This window comes from Oryza glaberrima, chromosome 2, assembly GCF_000147395.1.
Source record: "Oryza glaberrima chromosome 2, OglaRS2, whole genome shotgun sequence".
Classification (NCBI taxonomy): domain Eukaryota; kingdom Viridiplantae; phylum Streptophyta; class Magnoliopsida; order Poales; family Poaceae; genus Oryza; species Oryza glaberrima.
In genome coordinates this window covers 24,188,769-24,213,367 of record NC_068327.1, presented here as the reverse complement: position 1 = coordinate 24,213,367, position 24,599 = coordinate 24,188,769, and the positions used below count along the sequence as shown (strand labels likewise).

General features: G+C 45.3%; 3 protein-coding genes across 5 annotated transcripts; all 3 read right to left on the bottom strand.

Annotated features, from left to right (window-relative positions):
• Window positions 1–2,518: 2,518 nt before the first annotated feature.
• Window positions 2,519–4,002, bottom strand: LOC127761109 (phosphoenolpyruvate carboxylase kinase 2-like). The gene is made up of 2 exons (XM_052285334.1): window positions 3,129–4,002; window positions 2,519–3,011 (listed from the first exon to the last, which is right to left on the bottom strand). The coding sequence occupies exons 1-2, from the start codon at window positions 3,988–3,990 to the stop codon at window positions 2,956–2,958; spliced, it is 918 nt and encodes a 305-aa protein (XP_052141294.1). The 5' UTR covers window positions 3,991–4,002; the 3' UTR covers window positions 2,519–2,955.
• An 8,636-nt stretch (window positions 4,003–12,638) lies between these two features.
• LOC127763654 (pentatricopeptide repeat-containing protein At3g29230-like) lies at window positions 12,639–15,157 on the bottom strand. The gene has a single exon (XM_052288418.1). It carries the CDS (start codon window positions 15,121–15,123, stop codon window positions 13,642–13,644), a length of 1,482 nt encoding a protein of 493 aa, XP_052144378.1. The 5' UTR covers window positions 15,124–15,157; the 3' UTR covers window positions 12,639–13,641.
• A 1,765-nt stretch (window positions 15,158–16,922) lies between these two features.
• LOC127762463 (cryptochrome-1-like) lies at window positions 16,923–23,488 on the bottom strand. Of its 3 annotated transcripts, none has more exons than XM_052286991.1 (6): window positions 23,387–23,488; window positions 22,252–22,776; window positions 20,874–21,095; window positions 19,891–20,606; window positions 18,014–18,655; window positions 16,923–17,201 (listed from the first exon to the last, which is right to left on the bottom strand). In XM_052286991.1, the coding sequence occupies exons 2-6, from the start codon at window positions 22,562–22,564 to the stop codon at window positions 17,139–17,141; spliced, it is 1,956 nt and encodes a 651-aa protein (XP_052142951.1). In that variant the 5' UTR covers window positions 22,565–22,776; window positions 23,387–23,488; the 3' UTR covers window positions 16,923–17,138. The 3 variants fall into 3 exon arrangements, with proteins under 3 accessions (XP_052142951.1, XP_052142950.1, XP_052142952.1); XM_052286990.1 differs by lacking the exon at window positions 23,387–23,488 and adding an exon at window positions 22,902–23,337; XM_052286992.1 differs by lacking the exons at window positions 20,874–21,095; window positions 23,387–23,488 and adding an exon at window positions 22,902–23,338.
• Window positions 23,489–24,599: the final 1,111 nt, after the last annotated feature.

Genomic DNA, 24,599 nt, shown 5'->3' with positions numbered 1-24,599 from the left:
GTGTCGTGTCGCATTCGATATGTTGATAAGTTCGTGGCCCGCAACTCCACTGATCGATCGAGGTGATAAACGGATAAGGGCAAGGAAGCCATAGTAGCTAATCGTATCGATCACACTAAGCGCTTCAGTTCGATTCTTCATGATGATGACACGTTTGGTTTAGCTAACTAGGCCATGTGTGTCACCCGGCCGGCTCACCGCATATGCTAAGCTGCAGCTGATGCTGCGACGATCCCATTCAATTTCCCAAGCGATTATACACGAACGGAATCGATAGGTGTAACGGCTTTCCGTGGGCATCTCGCGTCTCAATTAGCAGCGACGAATTGGAATCAAACTTTCTGGGTTACTCGTTTTTTCTCCGAATTGAAGGTGATTAGTAGGGTTTTTTTTTTAAAAAAAAGGTGATTAATTATCAGCTGGCTTTTGGCGTGGCAATACTAAACTCGTCGTGAATCAGTCAGCAACTCGGCATCCCCAAGGATGTACTCCCTTTGTCCCATAACATAAGGGATTTTGAGTTTTTATTTATAACGTTTGACTACTCGTCTTATTTAAACTTTTTTAAAATTATTATTTATTTTATTTGTGAATTACTTTATTATCTACAATACTTTAATTATAACTTTTCGTTTTTTATATTTGCAAAAAAAAATTAAATAAGATGAGTGGTCAAATTTTACAATAAAAACTTAAAACCCCTTATATTATAGGACGGAGGGATTACCATTTTTTTTCTCGTCCGCCACCATCGAGGAACACCACGAAATAGAGCAAAAGTACATTTTGTCATGTGTGTCATGGTGAACCGATAGCTCGTCCTTGGGAAGTAGTACTACTCCAGTACATGGCCAGGACTCAGCACCGACCGCGCGAATAAACTCAACATTTTACTGCCTGCAAATTAAAAAAATTTAGGAAATCAAGAAGGAAAACTGAGGGTGTGTTTCGTTCATGCTAAAATTGGAAGTTTAGTTGAAATTGAAACGATGTGATAGAAAAATTAGAAATTTGTGTGTGTAAAAAAAATTTGATGTGATGAAAAAGTTGAAAGCTTGAAGAAAAAGTTTGGAACTAAACTCGAGCCGATTGAACTGGCGCTGCTTTAGATCGATGAATTTAATAGGAAGGAGACCGCGGTAACGTGAGATAAGCGCATAGATGATTGATCCCACTATGACACTGAACGACGAAAGCGATCACAAATTTTATACTCTCCCAAGTCCCAACTGACCGGGACCAGCAGCAGTAACACACTGTGGTGATGCACTGATGCCACCATTCTCCGGGTTATTTCAACAATCATAATCTAAATCTATTAAAAAAAAGGCACCTAAATTATCTACTCCACTCCCAAAGTTAGGTTTGATCGCAAAGATATGGGAGATTTGGTCTGCCGCTAGCCGCTGGCACACCTGGAGAAACTGCCAGCAGGCAGGCAGGCTAGCTGCGGCTTCAGCTCCTCCATTATTGGCGGTGGCGGCGTCGGATTCCACGGTTACACCTGGCCGGAGGGCCACCGCCCACCGGAGATTCGGAGAGAGACGTCCACTAGAATAAGGGCACCACCCTATCATCTCGCCCCCAACTGCTTATACTCCAGCCACACGGCTCGGTCAAAAAGCGTGCGAACCTATGCTGCGGCCGCGTGCGAGGCCGTACGACCAGCCGTTCCGGCCGCGCCGCCCCGCGTGCCGCCTCAGGGATTCCTCCGAATCCCACAGGTTTTTTGCTTGCCATTGCAAACCAAGCAGGCAACGAGAGAAAAAAAAAAAAAACGCGGGCGGCGACAGCTGCGCGCTTGGTGCGAGACGAGGACGGGGCGGGATAAACCGCGGAATATGCCGCGCGCGCGCGCACATAACCCCACCTTCGCGAGGACGCCAAGTGGGACGGGACACACGTGACGTCGCTGCCGCGGGGCGAGATGCACAGTACCAACCGTACAGTACTCTGCTACTGTATCTCTTCTTGCAAGCGAAGAAAAGGGGCAAAGGGGAAAAACGAGTTGGGGGAGTTGGATGAGTGGTGGGGAAGAAGTGTTAGTGGAAAGTGTGGAGCAGATTGGGAGAGGAGGGGACAGGTGAAAGGCGAGGAAATCGCCGGTGGTGGTGGTGGGATCCTTGTCAGTCAGTCACCGGCCCGGGTCATCTTCACCTCGTCTTGTACGGTGAAGGAAAAAAATCCAGTACTCTGCGTGTTTCACCTCAATCCTTTGAACGTTCGTTGGAGATTAGCGTGCGGCGATCAGTGGAACACTTTTGTGAGGCTGATCAGGAGACATGAATTAGAGTCTCCTTCACATAAAAATGGTGAAAAAAACAGTCATGCTCAGCGTAAAGGCAGACTGCTGTGTCAAGTGACTCAGAATCTCGGTCTCTCCCTCCTTATTTCTATGCTCTGAATGGAACGCTGATGCGAGTAGAATTGTTTTTGTTCATCTCCATTTTTTTTCCACGTCCAGGCATGGACCGGCCGAAAGGCCAACCGGACGAAAATGATTGAGAAGAAAAAAACGGAAGCCGAAGCAGAGCACAAGCCCGATTTTTATTCAACTCCGATCGATTTGTACAAAAGCTTAGTACTTACGTTAGCGTATATACAACCTGACTCATCATCATACAAAAAAAACAAAGCGAAAATTAAGGCTCTCTGATCTCTCTAGAGACAGAGCAAACCTGGAACCGTGAAAGAAAAAAGAAGCCTAGCATGACTGCACGAGCTTCTTCTTCGATCAATACTCTGATTATTCTCTCTACTGCAGATCTGCAATACCGCGACACCCTACAGCGGATCCGCTGCAGGGATCTCACTCTACCGTCTCGTCGTATATACAAAACCGTATAGACTACGGCTGTAAAATATCGCCGTATCTCCCTAGGACTACGGCGACACGTGGCACCGACTGATTCGCTGCCTCTGTCTGCCCCCTCTTGACGTGGACGCGGCCGCCGTTCAGGTTGGCTGCTCCATCGCTCGGGCTCCTCCGCCGCTCACGATCCACGGGTGACCTGCATTACGAACAGCGCGGCAAGCGATAAGATGGTTTGTTCTCTTGGATCGGAAACTGGGCGGAAAATGAGGTGAAATCCATGAAGATTTCGAGGATTTGGTTGGGTTGTTCTTACCGAGGACTTGCTCGGCGGAGAAGCGCCTCCAGGTGTCGCGGCACATCATGCGCCTCATGAGGTCCTTGGCCGCCGGGGACACGCCGGCGAACAGCCTAGGCGGGAACCTGACGCTGCCACGGAGGACGGAGGCGAGCACCTCGGCGGCGGTCTCGCCGCCGAAGGGGAGGGCGCCGCCGGAGAGGAGCACGTAGAGGACCACCCCGGCGCTCCACACGTCGGCCTTCTCGCCGTACTCCCCGCCGGCGACGACCTCGGGCGCCACGTAGTGGGGCGTCCCCACGAGGCCCTCGGCGCTGCCGCCGCTCTCCCCGACCCACGCGGCCGACCCGAAGTCCGCGAGCCGCGCGCGCGGCGTGCCGCCGCCGTCGATCCCGTCGTCGACGACGTCGAGGAGGATGTTGTCGGGCTTGACGTCGCGGTGGGCGACCCCGCGGCGGTGGCAGTGCGCGAGCGCCTCCGCGAGCTGCGCGACGACGGCGGCGGCGACGGGCTCCGGGACGGGCGCGCCGCGGCGGAGGCGGATCCAGTCGAGCAGGTCGGGGCCGGAGCAGAGGTCCATGACCATGTGCGTCCACGCGTCGTCCTCGTACACGGCATGCACCTGGACGACGCCCGGGTTGCCCGCGGCGGCCAGCTGGGCCAGCTTGGGCTCGAGCTCCGCGAGCTCCCGGTCGAGGTCGTCGGCCAGCTGCGAGCGGTCGACGGACTTGACGGCGAAGGCCTCGCCGGTGGCGCGCGACGTGCAGCGGTGGACCACGCCGAAGCGGCCGCGCCCGATCTCCTCGCCAATCTCGTAGTCTCTCTTCAGCTCTCCACTCATGCTAGTAGTTTTTCCTGTGATTTTGGGGGTAAACTCCATCCCACCGATTGGTGGTCTATTTAACGACGCTCCAGCGGAATATTCGGATCCTGCCTGGCTGAACCTCCAGCACTTTATGTCTTTCCCATTTTGCCCTTTGATCCCTTTTAGTTTCATTTAGTACTAGTCACAATTGTCCTTAGCTTAATCTAATGAGACATATGACTACTATGATTACTTATTTTAAAAAAAATAAATATAGGGCTCCTTTGGACAAAGGATTTTTGAAGGAATTTTAGAGGAATTCAATTCTACAAATAAAAATTCCTATGTCATCGCTTGGATCATATGAAATAGCTTAAAAATCAAATTAAAATCCTTTGGATTAGCTCAAGACATAAGAATTTTAATACAATTCTAACATGAGCTTCAACCTCTTGAAAAGAAAATCATTTTTGCCTATCTCTCTCCTGGTTCCCATGTTTTTCATGTGCTATATCGAAGTGGTTATTCCTGCAGTTTCACTGTATTTTTTAATCCATAGAATTTGGGGTGTCAAGGCATTTAAATCCTGTATTTTCCTGTTTTTGTGTGTTTAAAGATCATGCGTTCCAAAGGAGCCCATAAAATTACATTTTTATGGGAAGAAAAACTACCAAATAAATTATTTCCAACTATAATATGGTAAACATTAATTAAGTTAATAGTTGTATAAACGGTAAAAATAGGACACGAGTAAAATGGTGTAAACCGGATTTGGTAACAAACAATGAGATGTGTTGTGAAGTTAAATGGGCATAGCATATTTCTACAATATCTTTGATTAAAGAAGGAATGACTTTAAGGTATATTGTTGTTGTTGTTGTTGTTTATGTACTGGTATTGTATTAACCATAAAAAAAGTCATCACAATGCTTAACTAAACAGGCCTATCCACTTGTTGCTTTAAAAACAAACATATAAACACCTAAAATGTAATACAGTAAATCTTTGAGTTGATAAGTTTAATATCATTCCTTAACTTGAAAGCAAGTGGAGATGCCTCCACGTACCATAATTTTGTTTTCTTTCTGATCTCTCTTCGGTTGCGCATCATGTGCCTTTAAGTGAATAGACAACATATTACAACTGAAAGATGCTTAAAAAAATTGAAAGTGGGTAGAGTTGGAATTTCAGAACAACGCCTTTCCTTGTAGTGCGTGCACCGGGGGTGATGATAAACTTTGGTTGCACCGAGGTGTTGTTTGTGTTTCAATTCGGATTCCTTGCTCTGGATTTGCATTTCTTTTCTTTTTCTTTTTTACGATGCAAAATTACCCAATTATCGATTAAATTGGTTGCAACGATCGTAGTCAATCACCAAATTTCATTCTGCTGTCACAGCGGTTGATAAGTTGATTGATGGCAGCTCCTAATTAATGGAGAGGCTAGCGAGTGCGAAACCGCTTATGCTTCGACAACATGCCTTTTTTGATCGGAAAGTGTATTCTAAGTGGCCACTGCCCACTCGTACCAATAATGCATACCCATAAGTTCAGATAATGGAAGCAATTGACGTTTTTAAAAAAAGAAAGAAAGAAAGAAAAACGTGATTCCGCCAGGCTCAAAATGAACATGATTTCGCCGAGGAAAATCGTACGCTACCTCAACTCAACCGCCCGGTGGAAATTCATTCACGGGACATCGAAGCTTTGTCTTCTACGTAATGTCAATGATAAAAATCATTACAGTATATTCTTTGGGGTTTTAGAATGTGAGCTCTCGGAATCTGATTAGGTAGCCTAAACACATTGTTTTCCGCTAACACCAGCAGCCTTGTTTAATCGCAAGTTGTTCATCTGCTGCGCTGCACGTTAGGTGTGCAAAGTGCGAGGCGCGGAGCAGCCATCACCCCCCCACACTCCCCGAAGCAGACGGCTTTAATTTATGTGGGGCCTACACGCCTCGCTGTCCTGTGGGCCCCACGTACGGAGTATTAAATGGTGATAAGCGGACGCGGCATCCACGCCCTGCGTTTCACGTAGGGGCCCACCACCACCACCACACCGTCCGTTTTAACGTCCCTTCGAGAAGGTTTCGGCCTTTCTACTGGGGGGGGGGGGGACCTTTTGGCCTTTCCGGACGGCCAACGTACGGAGAACGCGGTGACCAATCCCGTCACGACACGTCGCTGTCCGGCGCGACGGGAAGCCAATCGCAGCGCGACGCGTGCGCGCGCGAGGTGGCCACTGGCCACGGAAGACGGGGGCCTTGTCTCTCTTTTCCCGTTTGGAGACGGTGACGGCGTGTGACGCCGTGCCGTTTTGATATGGACGGTGGCTTATATAGGCGGGTGTTGTACGGCGACGTGGCTAAAATCCGGCTATCGCGGCGTCTCCGGTTTTGGTTTTCGGTTTTCGGTGGGGGACTTTGCCGGCTTTGGCTTGTACGGCTTTGATTAAACAAGAATCTTGGTATTATATGGCGCACTAGTGAAGTGTAGGGTCTACTAATCAATTCGTTAGGGGAAATTTGTAAAGACAGCTAGACAAGGTCCTCCTCTGGAAAGCTTGTGTTGTTGTGTTCATCGTTTTCTTGTCACAAGTGGACATGTGAGGTGATAGAGCAAGTTTAATAGTATAGCCCACTACTAGCTCCAATTCATTTATAACCAATCTAATAGCCAATTCATACAATAGTTGTTTACTATACTATTAATATATGGTCTCACCTGTCATACACACATTGCGTCTTGGAGTCCGCGCTGCAGCGGGCTACATATCTGTAGCCCGCTGCTCTTCTCTCTCATCTTTTATCTCATTAAAATATGTTTACAGCTGGCTAATAGCCTGCTATTAGTGTGTTTACTGTACTAATGTTCATATTCTACAGTAGAAGTAAACTGTATTATGCAGCATCCATCATAGGTGTTGAATATAGCCTGACACTACATGTAAGTTGAGATTCTTGAGAATCAAAATATATTCATTGTTTTTGGTAGCTATAATAAGATACTACTCCTGTACTAGTGTGTGTTTATAGCTGTATTCAGGTTGATTTGTTGTTGTTCCTGTGGATTTAAGCAGGGGGGTTTCAAAAGGTGTACTTGCTGAGACATATGCTCATATAAAAATAACTCCGGTTTATAATTTTCAAAGTGGACAATGTACCAGTACTGCTGGCATGTACAGTTGTCAGATTGGTTGCTAAGAAAATCTTTCTGTTTTTTTATTTGTATATGTAACTTTGTTAATGCTGTATATGTAGGGGTTGTTAGGATGGGATTTTTTTTGTCAGCAAAAAAAGCTGCCGTACTTGAGAAGAGAGAGATTAGCTTTGTGTGTGTGGTTAATAACATCGGTATTAAATTTCCCTTCAAAATCTATAAGTTTGTGGATTATATATTGGTAAGCTAATATTGTAAACACAAGTGTTGTTTTCACAGATTTTCTCCAACTTCGAGAAGAATCTCAGTATAATATACTGCCTCCATCCTAAAATACTTGTCACTTTGAGTTTTTTTTTCTAACTTTTGGTCATTCATCTTTTTTAAAAAAATATGAAATTATTATTTATTTTGTTTGTGTCTTGCTTTATTATAAAAAATATTCTAAGTTTGACTTATCTTTTTTATATTTGTATTAGTTTTTCAAATAAGACGAATGGTCAAACGTTAAAGCGACAACCAATTTAGGACGGAGGCAGTAGTTTCAGCATTGACACCATGCATGACAAACTCTTGTTTCTAGTGAACTAGCAGTATGAATATTTTAGGATAATGGAATGAAATATCCTGGCCTTTACTCAAAGAGCTACCGCTAATTATTATAAAACTCACACAGAAACTTCACGATAGTACACAAAAAGTTCACGATAACAAAAACAAAGCTAAAAGCAGACACAAACTAACAGCCACCAACAGAATAAAAAGATCCCCTAACTACCGAATATACGAGGTCCTATACTATATATAATATACTCTCTCCGTTCCATAACAAGTTGTACTATAAATTTGAATAAAAGTCTGTCCAGATTCGTAGTGCTATAACTTGTCTAACATCAAATACTAAGTTGAGTTTTTGTGGGATGAAGAGAGTGCGTGACATAAGACTAAGTAAAAAATGATAGTGATACATCTGTGATTTTTGCCCGTGTGCTTACTATACGATGGTGGTGGAAGGAGAAGTCCACCGGCCTCTGCTTTTAAAGTAGTATAGATAAAAGTTACAAAATAATATAAATGAATAGGATTTTTTTTAGAAAAGACACATGGCATTAAGTTCCCATATCCAATTATGAAAAACATAATTTCGCAATAGCGACCTGCCAAAAGCCAATATAGGTTGCAATAGCAATCGCTAAATGCTATAGTGATCACTAAGTTCCAATACGTTATTTTCGGTCTGCGGTAGAGATCCGATACTACTAAGTTACAATACTCCAAATTTGCTATTGTAAAGACCCATTATCCCTATAGTAGCTGCAGCCATTGTGGCCGCTCCACGCTCCTCGGGGTATGGGCCATGGGTGAAGGCGGTGACGGCGGAGACTGCGCCCTCGGGCATCGCCGGATCTAGAGCCAGGTGCGGGAAAGGAGGCGGCGGGCGGTGGCAGGCGGTGTGGATGCAGGCGGCAACAGGAGCAGAGGAGGCGTTGCTCCGGTGGTGGTGGCGCGTGGAGGAGCGTGGAGGCAAGGCTGGCCGGCGGTGTGGAGGCCGGCTCGGCACGTGGAGGCGCGGCCAGCGGCGTGGAGGCCGACGATGGCGCGTGGATGTGCGGCCAGCGGCGGCGGGATGCCGACGATGGCGCGTGGATGTGTGGCCAGCGGCGGCGGGAGGCAGGTGCGGCATATGGAAGTGTCCGGCGGTGTGGAGGCCGGCGAGGTGCAGTCGGTGTCGATGGGAGGCTGGCCAGCAGGGGGCGTCGGTGCAGTGGAGTCCATGCGCTGGCAGAGGTTAGCTGGTGGTGGAGGTTTGGAGCACTAGCTGTGGATCGGTGGGGGTGGACGGCGGGTGGAAACCTAGCTTGGGACAGGGCCGACAATGACGACGCTTCAGGCGTCGTCTTCCCTCTTGTGGGCATTGTCGAGCTGTCCACTTTCTCTGGTGGGGCTGTCGGGTAAAAACCCTGTCGTGGTGTCCCTGAGGCCTCGACGGATGGCGGCGGTGATCTTATCGTCGCTCTTCTCCTTGGAGACGTCGTCTTGGAAGCCCCTTGCCAATCTTCTCTCGTGCAGTTGGTGCTGGCTCACTCTAGACGCCTGTCCGCTTGCGGTGGTACCCTAGTTTCTGTAAGTTGGCCGTATTGGTGGGCCTTAGGGGGAGAGCAGTTCCATATTCTCTCTCACCTTCTCCTTCTTAATCCTAAAAATGTGGATAGGATAGAGTTCGGTGGCTGGGTGTTAGGGTTTGGTTTTGGGCTGACTCGACTTTAGCTTCTTTCTTCGTCTAGCGACGGCTGGTCCGATACTAGCCTTCTCTTGTCTATGTGTAGGAGCTGTCGGTGTGTGATGGTGGTAGTGGTGGTTTTTTTCTTTCCTGGTTACTGCCTTACCGGACACTAGTCTTGTATTTTTTTCCTGCTATATTCAATGAATCATTACACTATCTGGTGCTAATAGTTCAAAATAAAAATTATGGCCGCTCCAGTCGATTTATTATATGGCGTATCCGCATTCAATCGTCAGCACAACCCAACAAGCATGGGGTAGGGCACCAAAAAAATCTTCGGAGAAAAACTCGTTGACCTAATGGAACCGTCCGGAAGCGAGACTGCAAAAAGATTTACAACAAGTCCGGACGGTGAATTCCATCATTCCATGGTTCGTTTCAAACCGCGATGTACACCTTTGAAGAAACGTCGACCGGCCAAATTAAATTAACTTAAATTAATTGGCAAGATAACTGATCGACCAAATTTCCGGCTAGCTAGCTCTTCTCGCTCCCAAAGTTTCAACGTATCAGTTTGACGGCAACTTTGGCTGATCTCACGCGTGACGCTGCCACGGTCTTACATTCTTAAGATGACGTTCTCCATTGCATTCTCTCCCTCTCTCTTCCTGATGCCGACGCAACAGCTGGTCAATGTCGCCCAACAACAACACATGGCGAACTCTGCACTTGGAGAAGAAAAAACACGCAAGAATTTGTTCGTCGAATATACCAATAATTGTTCCCTTGTTGAACGCCGATCTCTGAAGACCCATAAATTCTCGGCCTATTGCGGTCTTCCGGGGAAGTATGCTCGCAGCGACGCAGCCTTTCTTTGACATCACAACACGCTACAGTACATATTATGGTGGATTAAAGCATCTTCTTGCGTGATAACTTGACAATGCAGAGACCCGTAAGACTATGGTATAATTAATTGAAGTAGAAAAAGGCATCACCTATGTCGTGTAAGGCGTGAAATTAGTGCTAATCAGACATCCGAGGTCACAAGTGGTACGTGCTGCCTTTTTCGTGCCCAAAGAAAGAACTCCTACAATTAAATGTAATAGTAGAATCAAAGAAGAAAAATGGAGGACGGACATAAGTGCTAATGATCTGATAGACAACTTATTGGGTATGTATGACGGCTGATATCCTGCAAGTCAAGAAAGCTTAATTAATCACGCATGAAAGAACAATACCGGCATCTTTGAGCTTAATTAGTACACCTTTCTCTCTTCTCCAAAAGCAGCCTGTACTGCTAAATGATCAGGAAAACCCAGTCGTCTTTTCTTTCCGCGAGAACTTCGACCAGGCAAAAATCGGACTAGCCCGCCCGATGGTCGCTTTTGCAGCACAGATCGACCGAGCCGCGGCCAACCGCCAGAGGTAAGCACGCCGCACGCGCATGCGAATGCACCATCCGAGTAATTTCTTCGGCACGATCGGTTTTCCAATTTCCGTCCTCCACACACACGCTGATACGCAGCGTGCGAACCAACGCAACGCAAGCGAGCGCTGGCCACTCGCGTACACAGAAAAAGAACCCTTCCGCGCGCGGTTACCAGGCCGCCATGACGTGCACGGTGCAGTACTGTGGCGTCTCGCGTGCACGTCGCCCCCAACGCCGCACGCCCCCGAACAGTACGTGTCCTCCTCTCTCACCTCAGGCCAAGCGCCCGGTCGACACGACACGCGCGCGCGCGCGCACGCGGAGCGCGGAGCACGGGGTGCGTGCCGTGACCGCGCGGCTTCTCGGCGCGGGCAAGGGCAACCGATTGACCGGCGGCCCTGTTTGTTTGTGCGCCCCTCGCGACGTGGCTCGCCAGATGACCAGACCACAGAGACCACGGATCACCTCGCGCGTGTAGAGGGCTAGCAGGAGGCGGGAGCCCGGAGGCCGTTGGCCACAGCCGAAGGGGCTGAAACGTGCAGCTTGTTTGGTTGGCTGGGCTGTAAGCCTGTAAAGTCTTCCTAGAGCGGGCACACTGGCTGAGGTCTTGCTTAGTTCCCAAACAAAAATTTTTCACCCCGTTCGAATGTTTGGATATATGTACGGATTATTTAATATAAAAAATAATTAATTATACAGATTGCGAGACGAAATTTTTAAGCCTAATTACTCCATGATTTGACAATGTGCTACAGTAAACATTTGCTAATGACGGATTAATTAGGCTTAATAAATTCGTCTCGCAGTTTATAAGCGGAATCTGTTATATACTACGTTTAATACTTTAAAGGTGTGTTCGTATAGCCGATGTGATACGTAAAAACTTTTCACCCTGAACTAAACATGGTCTGAATCTTGCTGGCGAGTTGCCAATGACGTGATTATACACCGAGAAGTGAATTATGAGTGAGTGAGAGAGAGAGAGAGAGGTACAGCCAACTCATATTTCACCGAGAAGTGAGATATGAGTGAGTGAGGGGAGGAGGGGGGGAGGAGGGGGGGGGGGGGGGGGGGGATTTCTGGAGGAGGTACAGCCAACAGCCCAACATGGTTCGATTCAGCTGCAATCGGTTCGATCACCCTGTGCTGTCCGATATGGGCCAGTACCTTCTTGGCCATGAAATAACTGGGTCAATTCCAATACATCTCTGCGACAACTTACAACATGAGCATCAACGTTCTGGCCAAATATTACCCTTTCTAAAATATAAGTTGTTTTAGTTTTTATTCTAAATTATTTTTTTTAACTTTAACTAAGTTTATGAAAAAAGCAATTAACATCTTCAATACAAAACAAATATATTACCAACATAGATATTAATGGAACTAATTTGATGATGTAGATATTAAAGTTAGAAAAGTTTAATTTACTAGCTGATTTGCCCATGCGTTACCATGAAATCTTAGAAAAAAAACTTTAGCATTCATTTTAAAGTAAAAAAATATCTACCTATCTAACCATTTTTTGGCCATCCATTTTTTTTATGCTTATTGAGTTAGCTAGAGCCAAAGACACTGAGGTATATTGTTTCAGGATGAAACACCAACACCACCAACATTGTGGGTCCACACGTCAGTGGAAGGGGTGGTGATGGCAGATTCACTGCAACCACCACTATCAACATATAAATTAGTATAGATAACAAAACTAAACTAGAGTATCTTATATTTTGGAATGGAGAAAGTAGCAAAGATTTCATCATCACGTATGTCAGTGAATGATTGAGCATCTGTCAAGATACTGATGCTGCTATGAGAATATTACTCCACTCATATCCACCGAACTTCACGAACACTTCAATGGCTTCTCGTGAGAAAAAGAAGAAGAAGCAGAGTCTCAGTTATTTGAGAAATGCAATCAGTTCCTAGATTATCCATGACCTTTAAGGGAACACACAATCTCCACCAGTTCTGTCATTCAGCAGATTGTTCCGAAAATGATCATGTTCACGTGAGGAAAACCAGGATATATTTTTACTCAGAGCATAATGACAGATTGCTGTAAATTATGTTAACACCATGAGTTCCTTATAAATAATAAACCTATTAAAATATTTATCTTTTCTTTCCTTCATACTATTTCACTATACATATAACACACTTGTTTTGTAATTCCCGATGAGTCACCTTTCACCTTTTAGATGGCATATCTCAAACAAACATGTCATTCTTTATCATGGAAGAAAAGAGCATAGACTCGTGGTACCATTTCCATTTTACTGAAAATGAAGCCAGAAACATGATATCACAGCCTCGATGTATCAGCCCAATGACCACAGAAAGACCATTGCAGCACCGCTATCTTTCAACTCTCCTACTTGCAGGAAAATAAAGCCAAAAGTTGAATGGAGCACTGGAACAGGAACAGAGAAACGAATTAGCATCAAGGCTTTCAAAAGTTTTATCCAGTAATTCTCAAATCTCAAAATCTAGTAGTACATCTTCAAGGAAATTGTGACGCCGAGTACAGTGCTCTTGAAAATTCCAATGAAGTGATCCGTCACTACCAACAATGTACCCCGTTATGCACTTTCCAAATGCCCCATGAAAGTAATATCCTTAGGGGGGCTTGTTTCAGTACAATGGTGTCTCCAAGGTGGTGGTTCTTCCCTTGGTCACCATTTCTTCATAATCTGAGTGTATTTTCTCCAAGCACTTGCAAACTAACCCATCAAGAATGCTGAGAATATATCCCGTTATGCACTTTCCAAATGCCCCATAAAAGTAATATCCTTAGGGGGGCTTGTTTCAGTACAATGGTGTCTCCAAGGTGGTGGTTCATCCCTCCCTACCACACGCAGCTTGTGCAAAGTCACACTGAATGCACTTCTCAGTCCAGAGAAGCACTAATCACGAATCGATTTCATATCCTGAAGACTGAGAATCATTTCCAACTATGGCATTGCCTGTACCCTTGGGGACCTTGCGATCCCTCAGGATCCTGCGCACATTAGCCATGTCATCCCATCTGTTCGAGGTGGCATATATGTTTGACAGGAGGATGTACCGGCTGCCATGCTGAGGCTCCAACTCAATGAGCTTCTTGGCAACCTCCTCACCGAGCTCCACCTCGCCATGGATCTTGCAGGCGCCAGCAAGTGCACCCCATAAGCCTGGGTGTGGCTCCACAGGCATGCTCTTGACGAAATCCACTGCCTCCCTGACATGACCGGACCGCCCAAGCAAATCAACCATGAGACCATAGTGCTCTGGGACTGGCTGGATCCCAAAGTGATTCACCATCTTGTAGAACAACCAGCGGCCCTCGTCTACAAGACCTGAGTGGCTGCAAGCGCTCAGCAAACCAATGAATGTTATGTCATTTGGTCGAACACCAGCCAGCTGCATCTTCCAGAAGAGTGACAGGGCCTGCCTCTCGCTGCCGTTCATGGCAAGCCCAGCGATCATTGAGTTCCACGAGTAGATGTTTCTCACCGGCATTGCAGCGAACACCCTAACGGCATCACGGATGCTCCCACATTTGCCATACATGTCTACGATCGCCGTCGCAAGGACAGCGCTCATCGCCCCGTTCAGCTCTCGCTCGGCGTACCCGTGCACCCACGTGCCGTGTTCCATCCACCTCAGCTGCGTGCATGCCGAGACGGTGCTCACCAGCGCAGGCTCGTTCGGCACGACGCCGCTCGCGACCATGTCGCTGAACACCCTCAACGCCTCCTCGCAGTGGTCGGACTGCAAGAGGCCGGTGATCATCGAGCCCCACGTGGCAGCGTTCCGGCTGGGCATTCGGTCGAACAGCTTCCGCGCCTTCGGCAGCATCCCGGCGCGGGCGTACGCGCCCAGCATCGTGTTCCACGACACCACGTTCTTCTCGGGCATGGCGTCGAAGAACCACCTCGCACGCTCGACGTCGCCGGCGTTGGCGTGCCCGGTGACCATCGTGGTCCACGTAACGACGTCGGCGACATCCCTGGACGCCTCCGAGAAGAGCCGCTCGGCGGAGGCGACGTCGGCGGCGGCGAAGTAGGCGGAGGCGGCGGCGTTGACAACGTAGACGTCGCGGGCGTGGCCGAGCCTGACGGCGAGGGAGTGGACGACGCTGGCGACGGGGTGGCTCGGGAGGCGGGAGCAGGGGTGGAGGGAGAAGGAGAGGGACAGGTGGTCCGGCAGGAGGCGGTGGTTGAGGAGGAAACGAAGGAGAAGGGCGGAGGCGGAGGGGGCGGAGGCGGCGCGGATGAGGCAGTTGACGGAGTAGCGGGAGGAGAGGTGGCCGGAGGTGAGGAGGATGGCGTGCGCGCGGCGGAAGTCGGCCGGTTTGGCGGCCACGGCGGCGAGGCACGACGCGAGCCGCTCGGTACGGACGCTCGCCATGGGGGAGGCAACGAAACCGATTGCGAATTTGCGATCTGTTCTATGAGTGGCATGGCTCGTCCGATCGAGGATGAACGGTCAGGATCTCATACAAGAAGATACTGGCCTTATTTCCCCATTTGACCAAACAAATATATATATACTTCCTCTGTCCCAAAATAACTTTATTTTCAGTGCAATATCTATACTTTATTAAATCTCAATGCAATTATTTCTCTCTTTATCTACTCTCAGTACATTTATACCATATTTTGACAAACTCCGATGCGGTGATAACTTATAAATGAACTTATTTTTGGGACAAATAAGGAGGTTTAAAAATAAACTTATTATGAGATGGAGAAAGTACTATATAAGGGTAATGCCGTTAGTGTGTGAAATAATTTATAGAGTGAATTGCACTTTGGGCCACCTTTTATTATCTAAATTTCACTTTGAAGCACCCTCTATCCAATCTTTTCATTTTGGGCTAGGTATTTTTACCTTTGTTACGCTTTAGACCACCCATTTTGTCTAGCCATATCCAACCTTTTATTTGATAAAGATGTGAGCTCCACTAAAATAAGGAATATCGTCGACACGAGAGTGCCAATGTGCTTGATTTTGCTGTTGTGCTCGTGAAGAGAGTTCGGGTGATCCAAAATACAAAATTGGTAAAAATATCTAGTTCAAGGTGAAAAGTTTGGATAGATATTGGTCCAAAGTGAAATTTAGGTAATAAAAAATGACCAAAAGTGTAATCCACTCTAATTCATATGCAGATGTCAACATGAAACTTACTTCTCTACTCTAAAATAAAGCAGCCTTAAACCAATCTAAACAAGATATTTACCTAGTACAATAAATCTAACATATGTTCTTTACCAGTGTTGTAGCCCACCATCCTCCCTATTCGGCTTAAACACTAAAGAGAAAGAGGCCTTGAGCTTTTCTAAGTGTTAAGGTGGTAAAATATCATACGAGTGGTAAAATGGTAAAATACCATTTGAGTGGTAAAAATGGTTAAGTGCCATTCGAGCGGAAAAGTACTATTCAAGTGGGAAAGTACCATTTGAGTAGCTTTATGCTGTTGAAACAACTCGTCTCGTCTGAGTACGTTTCTAACCAGTGACAGGTAGATTTCAAGAGCTAGGCAGGTGAGAAGAAGTGTTCGAGCTCTCAAGATGGAAAAAACGATCCAAGACGAAAAATACGATTCGACTTAACGACTCGAGGGAAAACACAATTCAAACAATAAAGATGCCAAAAGAAGATTCCATGGGAACCACTCCTGCCAGCTGGCGCCAAAAGACCATAATGACCTTCTAAGTATACCAAAATGCCTCTAGGGTTGCTGACATGGCAAGGGCCTAATTGTAAACTCAAAGGGCCCACGGGGGCAAAGTTATAATCTCACATGTACGGCTGTGGACTATATAAACCGGCCAAAAGCCTCTAGCAGGCATTTTGTGTATTAACCATCAAAGCCGTGTATTTTTTGTGTATTAAACATCAAACATTCCCGTTTATCCCTAAACTTGTCCATGACCTAAGGTCACAACAATACCGATGCTAGATTACACTAATACCAGATTTGCTAGATTAGACTATTATCAGATTTGATACCATAGATCAGGGACTACCATGATTTTTTTGATGACCCTTGCATGATATCGTCGCATAAATTCCATCTGCTAATTTGTCCTTTTGATCAAAACCTGTCAAATACTCCACTGAATATATTTGACCATCTAAGTCAGGTATAAAACAAGCATTAAACAAACAAAAACAAAGGGACTGGAACCCCACTGGATGAGAAGTTTCTCTTATTGCAACGAAGGAAAGATGTTGCATTTTTTTTTCTTTTGGGCGAGGAAACCGTGTCAGCTCAGTTCTCAGCTAGTTACAGAATGTGTCACAAAAAGCAAAAATAAACAGATTACAGAATGTACAAAATTTCCTTATGATCACACAAGTTTTACTCCTACACACCCTTAGTTGAGTACACCTTCACCCTTCCTTGTCAAGCAGAGCAACTATGCGGCTTTTCGTTGTCTTGAAATGCTCGAACCACTATCTGCGGTAGAGCTATCTTCTACCTGCAAAGTGGCATTAGTTTGGATGTGAAGCAGTCAAGCAGTGTAGAGTAACATGTATGGTCAGTTAAGTGGGGATAGGATGTTATGCATAGATAAGACATGCAAATAATGGTTCAATGCCGTGGCTGTTAATTTACTGAGCAGAGAATTTGTGCCCGTGGTATACACACAGAAGTAAAATCCCAAAAGATGCCCCTACAAAAAATCCCAAAAAGATGCCAGAAAAAGTATCATAGTTAAACATAGGTTGGGTGCTATCTTGTTTCTCGATGGAGGCTTTACCTCCAGCAATATCTACTGAAATATACATGCCGTGAAATTTGACTACAAAGACTTGCACAGTTTTACTAATCCTATCAAGACTTGTTAGACTTAGTTCTAGAAGCAGTGGAAGTGTGAAATGGGTGGGTTTCCACTACCCATCCTGAGCACCTAGATTATCCAATAAAGCCATTTATGCCGACAGAAGCTGGTCAGCTTGCAGCAATAATATATCATGAGTTTGTCATTATAGCAGAAGCTGTTGTCAGAATTAAGATTAGCTAAGATCACGATACAGGCGCTCCACACAGTTCATGTTGGCTGTAAAGAAGCAGAAGACACAACTTCAGAATACCATCTATATCATGGAGTGTTCGAAGCTGTTTAAACTTTAAACCTAGTACTTTGGAGGTTGAATGTTATTATGTTTATAGGTCTTGTGGTGGTAATTTCATGGGATGTTTGCTTTCCTGATAAAAAAAACTACAAAGATGAAAATATCGCATTAAATTTTTCAGCACTTGTCTATCAAATATGATGATTAAGCTTACCTCATCAACACAGTTTCTACCTGCTTCCTGCAGGAGATATCTTGAAGGCCCAACTAAGGAACCACCATGATCTTGAATATGCGAATGCACTTCAGCTGAAGATGAATAAGATGGGACATGAAATGCAGTCTCACAAAAGGATCTTTTCCTTGATACCGGTGAGTTTGCTACAGAGCTCGTTGCTTCCATCTTTGAGGACCTGATCATATCAACACAAATAGAACTTCTATTTGAGGCCTTCAATACCTTTGACTTTAAATTATGATCCTTGCTGCTAGCATGGGGCACTCTTTGATCAATGGGCAAAGCACATGGAGATGTTTCCCTCAAAACAACTTTTGGGATGTCAAAAGTCTTGATATTGCTCAAGTTGTCCTCCACAACCTCACCATCTAATTCTGCAAGTTTCTCAGCTGTATCCAATTGCCACATCGTGGAGATGGAATCATCTAAACACTCCCTAGCAATGTGAAGGTCTACGATTGGCTTAGGATAGTTAAACCCCAGCTCAACTCCAGCAACTTCAAGAATACAGCTCGGTGCATCCCATGGATGATGAATCCATTCTGTCGGCATTCTAGCTAGTTCAGGTATCCAAGTTCTTACATATACACCATCTGGGTCATACTTTTGACCTTGAACCTAGTTTTGCATCAAAAAAGCCAAATAGGGAAACATAAATATCTTGCATGTCATGGATAAAACACTTGGTACTTAGACACATAAAATAAGTATAACACAAGGGAGCTCTTCTGCCTAATAGTACAGTGAAACTTCAAAAATCACAAGTTGAAAACTAAGCAGAAAGGAAGGCCACAAAGTTTTGTCAATGCATCTGTAGGAAGTGCCAAGGTAAACCATATATCGTAAAATTTTGATTATAGACAATACATTATACAAGTGACAAGGGAAAATTGTAGGGTGGATGGCAGAAACAGTAAAATCACATATATTAATACCATATGCACAAGGCATAATACGTAGCAATCACATTTTCCATAATCTACAAGAACAATGAAAACCAAACTACAATAACCAAAATATACTATCTGTGCCAATTTAAGTTTCATCATATCGACCCTTGTTAAAGGGAAAAAAAATAAGGCAACATATGCTGGCCATGCCAAGTTATTTTTCAAGTTGGCTGAGGCCGCTGGGCTATGATCTCGTCAGTACACAATTAGGTTCGCAAGCTTGGCCTGGCAGCCACTGTCTTTTAGAGGGAAAAAACAAAATTCAGCTTGCTCTTTATGTAGAATTACTTGATTGAGTGTCACTCCATTTGTGATAAAGTAAAGTTTTAGAATGCCACTCAGTGAGAGTATGACAAACGTGCACATGGCATTTTATAGAAAAACAAATAGTAAGGTGGCATACCTAAAAATCATTTGCTTCCCACTCCAAGGGTGCAAATCCTAGCTCAGTTTTATGCCTCAGCCAAGCCAGGAAAAGTTTGCCTAGGTTAGTAACTACACTACAGTCAGAATTCTTTTAACTAACGTTTTCCTTGAGCTGTTTCTCTTCAACACCTTTTAACTGAATAGTGAAATGTGGATGATCTGTGGAGAATTTCATGGATATAAAAATCTATTCTAGTCTCATCATATATGAACTTTCTAATGAAGAGAAATTCCTAAATTCCTGTATTTAGTTTAATGCCACAGTTTGCCACATCAATGTAAGCAAATTCGATAAAGTATGGCTAGTTTGGTTCATGTCCCAAGTGTGGTGGGTGACTTGATTGCCATAAATACTGTGTCAAGCGACATTTTTGCACAAGGGCCATCGAAAATGTGGTAAAGACCAAGCATGCCTTAATCAAGCTTACCTGATAGCAAAAAAAAAAAAAAGGATTTTGTGCTTTAGTGACTGCATACCTCTGGATTATCAAGACGACTGAGCTCATGGCCATCAGGCAGGCTCCCAGATATGTACTGCCAACCAAGAATATCACTTTCCAGATCAGCATCCAATAGCACATCCCAAAAATACTTCATACCCCAAGTCCATGGGATAAGTAGAAATTTCACAGCAAAACTTGAAATGATAACTCTTATCCGATTATGTGTCCATCCGGTAGCCCAAAGTTCCCTCATGCCAGCATCTACCAATGGGTATCCTGTCATTCCCTGCCTCCAGGACTTGAACCGCTCCTCATCTACTTTCCAAGGGTAGTGTTTCAAGTTCCCCAGCAATGACTTTTCATGTGTGAATGGGAAGTTAAAACACAAGTACCGTGAATATTCTCGAAGACCAATTGACCGCATGAAGAAGTGAATGCTCTCCTCAGCTTCAGATGTTCCCTCATTTTCCCACTTGATTTGTTGCATCCTTACAAGTTGATATACTTTTCTTACACTCACCTCACCAAAATGAAGATATGGTGATAGCAATGATGTAGTAGCTCCCTCAACCTTCATTCCATGTTTTGAGTATTCTAGGAGACCATGGGAGACAAATTCTTCAAGCATCTTTTCTGCATTGCGCCAACCAGGAGACCAGGCCCTCCTTAGCAAAGCATTACTTGATTCCTCATCCTTGCTTGATTCAAGTCCTAGGTCATCAACAGAACAGCTACGAACACTCTCCAAACCTGAATGTCAAACTGAAAAATTGTTAAGCATTAAAGTAGCTGTATCTTGACAAACTAGACATTGACTCATTGAGTGTAAAGGTTGAAGGGCATCAATTACTAAATCTGTAAATATAAAACGAGTAATGCTTGCAAGTAAATAACTTCTCGAAAAAAGGTAAACAACTTAATCTAGAGATAATTCTGTAAGTACAGACAAATTAAAAACATAGAAAATCTTCAAAAATAAAAAAGATAAATAATGGTAGGCCACTAGCCACGATCTACCTGGGACAGGCACCAATTTCCAAGGTGCAAATGACGGTGATACGTCAATAGGTAATTCCATGCACTTCTCCCAGTACATGTTAAAGGTTGTAAATGCAAGTCCACTATCATCATAAATTTCCCATGGCTCATACAGCAGATCACCATTAAAACTCTGGATGGAAATTCCCAGTGCCGAAAGCTCTTTTTTTATTTTGTCATCACGCACAAGAGAAACAGGGTCTAAAATTTAGAAGAGTGAGAACAAATAAGATTAAACCAGCATATCTGAAAAGAGTAATTTTAAAACAAAACTGCTAGTGGAATGGAACAATAGAGAACACAGCTGTACTCCGTACCAACTTTAGAGGTACACGTTTCTGAAGTCTGAACTAGAAAACCCAAAGTTGTTTATTTCATATCAATATTGTACTAGCTCAAATGGAAAAGGCCGTCTCATTTTGCAATGTCAAACCTTTGAGTTTGATTTTCCCCTCTGATGTGACAGTTTATAGTATTTGGTATTTGATATTTGAAGAGTGGAACTATGACAAATAAGACCATAAGCTATAGTTGGTTCAAGTTAGCCCCTAAAGATTTATTTGGCACTTTATTATGTAGTACTACCTCCGTTTCAGGTTATAAGATTTTCTAACATTGCCCACATTCATATAGATATTAATGAATCTAGGCACACATATATATCTAGATTTATTAACATATATATGAATGTGGGCAATGCTAGAAAGTCTTATAATATGAAACGGAGGAAGTATTTATGTTAATCATACTTGGCCTAGTTTCTATTTTCATGCGCATATGCTTTTTGCCTTATTCTTTTCGAAAGCTATTGTTATGAATTTTTGGTAGGAAAAACTACTGCCAGATTACTACATATAATGCAATTTTAATTGTTTAGAGATAGTTTCCTTCTTCCTATATATGAATTTGAATATTTTTTATATTTGTGGGGAAAATGTGTATTAGTGATGTTTGTAGCACATATCATGTCAATACCAACTAAATGAACTGACTGATGATACATAACCATGGATAAATTGAGAACTTTCTACTGTATTTACATTTAGAACAGCATGTAAGCAACTGGCATGATCTATGATTTTAATCCATTTTCTTAAAAAAAAAAAGATCTATGATGTTGTTTACAAGGCTTCACTCGGAATAGCTTTTGATCAAATGTTACATAACTTATTAAGTTGAGCCTTTTGACAACATAAAAGTACATGATGTAGCTGGCTAAGACTTTCAAAGTCGTCATGGTCAGATTTCTTCGCATCCAAAGTGTAAAGAAAAAAAAATATTTTCACAAAGAAATAGAATAACACAACATATAAGAAACTCCATTGATGCAGGAAACGCCATGAGAAAGTAGCCATACCATACAGATGATTATAAACCAATCTGGTGGCGCCAACAGAATCAATGCACCGCAGAAGAGCCTCAAGGGTACTCTCGGCTCGGATCAGCACGAGCGGGCACCCGAGCGACTCCAGTGACTGGCTGAGGTGGGGGAGCGACTGCTTGAGCCACCACCTGGAGCACCGGCCGGGATAGAACTGCCCTTCATCCGCAGGGCACCATATGAAGACAGGGAGCACAGCGCCGTCCCTCGCCGCGGCGGCCAACGCCGGGTTGTCGTCGATCCTGAGGTCCCTCCTGAACCAAACCACGGTCCTCTCCGAACCGGCCATGCCCAGGGACCAAATCCCACCACCCCCAAGCACTCAATCCACCATGACCAGACCAAGCAGGCAAGCACAGCTACCACCCCTCCCAACTCACAGCGAGCGAATTCCCCTCACAGGCATTCCGTCGAGCACGTCCCGTGCAAGAAAGAAACCACTCCGCCCGGGCCAAAGGACAAGAAGCACGGATCGTGATGGCCGCCTCGGACCAGAAACCCCTGCAAGGGGGAGGAAGAAGAAGAAGATGAGCACGGTCACTAGTAAATTAATTAAGACCCCAGTACGCGACAGGATACTCAGATCGTGGAAGCGCGCAAGCGGCCAAGATCGAGGGTGGGCGCACCAACGCCGAATCGCAGCCTGTGGCCAGGAGCGCAGGATCACGAGCTCAGCAGCATGGGCGGGGCCTGGGCTTCCTCCGGGGCGTGTACGGTAGCGGAGCCCCACCCGATCATGGCGAATTGGCGAGCGAGCGACTTATCGCCGTCTGCCTCTCCTTGTGCTCCTCTTCCCCTCCACCACTTGAGAGAAGAAGCAGCGCACACGCACGCATACGCACCCCCCCTCCCAAATCCCAATTAAATACTAGTATAACAAGATCTCACGCCACGCTGCGCCACGGGGACCAATCGGGATTTGCGAAATGATACGGTCGATTTAGTTTTTAGCGACTTTTCATCGCTAGCTCAGCTCCACCGGCCGGAGCTTCCACCGATCGACCGGTGCGATTTCGCTGCGACCACGGGGGAGTCGGGGACCAGCGACGTGATATACTCCTTTAAACTACTACTCCTACTACCCCGTACTACAACTAGGCCACAAGCTCACCACCGCCGCCAGCGCCGTCCCGATGCAGTGGATTTCAGTTCACTTCCCAAGCCAGTTGCCCCAGTTGCGAGCTGCATCAAAGCAGATTTTCCTCGTCTACGCTACTCTGGCACAGTGATTACACATCGGGGTGGGCTGGTGGTCGAAGGCGCCAACTTTAACAAAGCCAACCGAAGGAAACAGCCAAATCCCAGTCACTGTTGCACTCGCTTCGGGACCCCCATACGTGGCTCCCATGGAACACTGCGTCGGACTGACGACTGGTGACTGGCCACGGCCGGAGATCGAACGATCGATGAGGCCATGAGCAGCAATGATTATTAGGAAATAAAAATGAATTTGTGGGTAAAACTTTTATAAATGTGTTCTTTGTGACTTAAAAACCAATGTTGAAAAAGAAACTACGTTGAAAATATCTCAAAATCAATCTCAAAATTAAGCTTGAAAATTTAAAATTTAGCTTTTTATTTGGCTTATTAGGCCATCCGATGGGAGCCGGAGATGCTGGATAGGAGTAGGCCATGCCGCTGCCCATGCACTGCACGCACGCACGCGAAGCGCGCGCAATTACGCGACCCAGGCTGTAACCAAAGTTGGGGTTTTATCCCGAAAGGATGCGTTCAGTGAACCGGGGCCGGTCGCCTTTTCATCTCCCGTCCCCGTCGCCGTCGTCTCCTCGATCGTCTGGGCCCATCGGGAGGGCCTAGATCTTTCCATTGAGAGCTTCGACGGCGGCCTTATCTCATCTCAAATCTCATCTTCAACTGTAGCAATGATGCTTCCGGTCTCTCTCACCCACCCGCATGCTTTCTTTCTCCTTCACGAGAAAAAAAAAATGGCCCGCTCAGGTAACTCCGATGATACCCTCTCTAGTCTCTATGTACATAGGAAGAAAGTGCTGGTTTAGTTCTACCATCACAATCTCTTGATCTCCTTGACAGCTACAACCAGGTAGGGAACATGGTTAGGCCGCCCGGACACTTCGTGACGACTCACACAGCCTGAAAAAAAAAAATACCCGAATGGGTAAAAACGATTTTTCAGTGATAGAAATACCGAGCAATAAATCAAAACATTAAGATTGTTATACATCATAATTAAAAATATTAATGAAAATTTTTCTTGGTTTTGGACCGAAAAGCTTTCCTTCCTTGCTTTTCATCCTTAGCCAAAAAGTTACCGTACAACATAACTGCAGTAACGCGATTTTCTT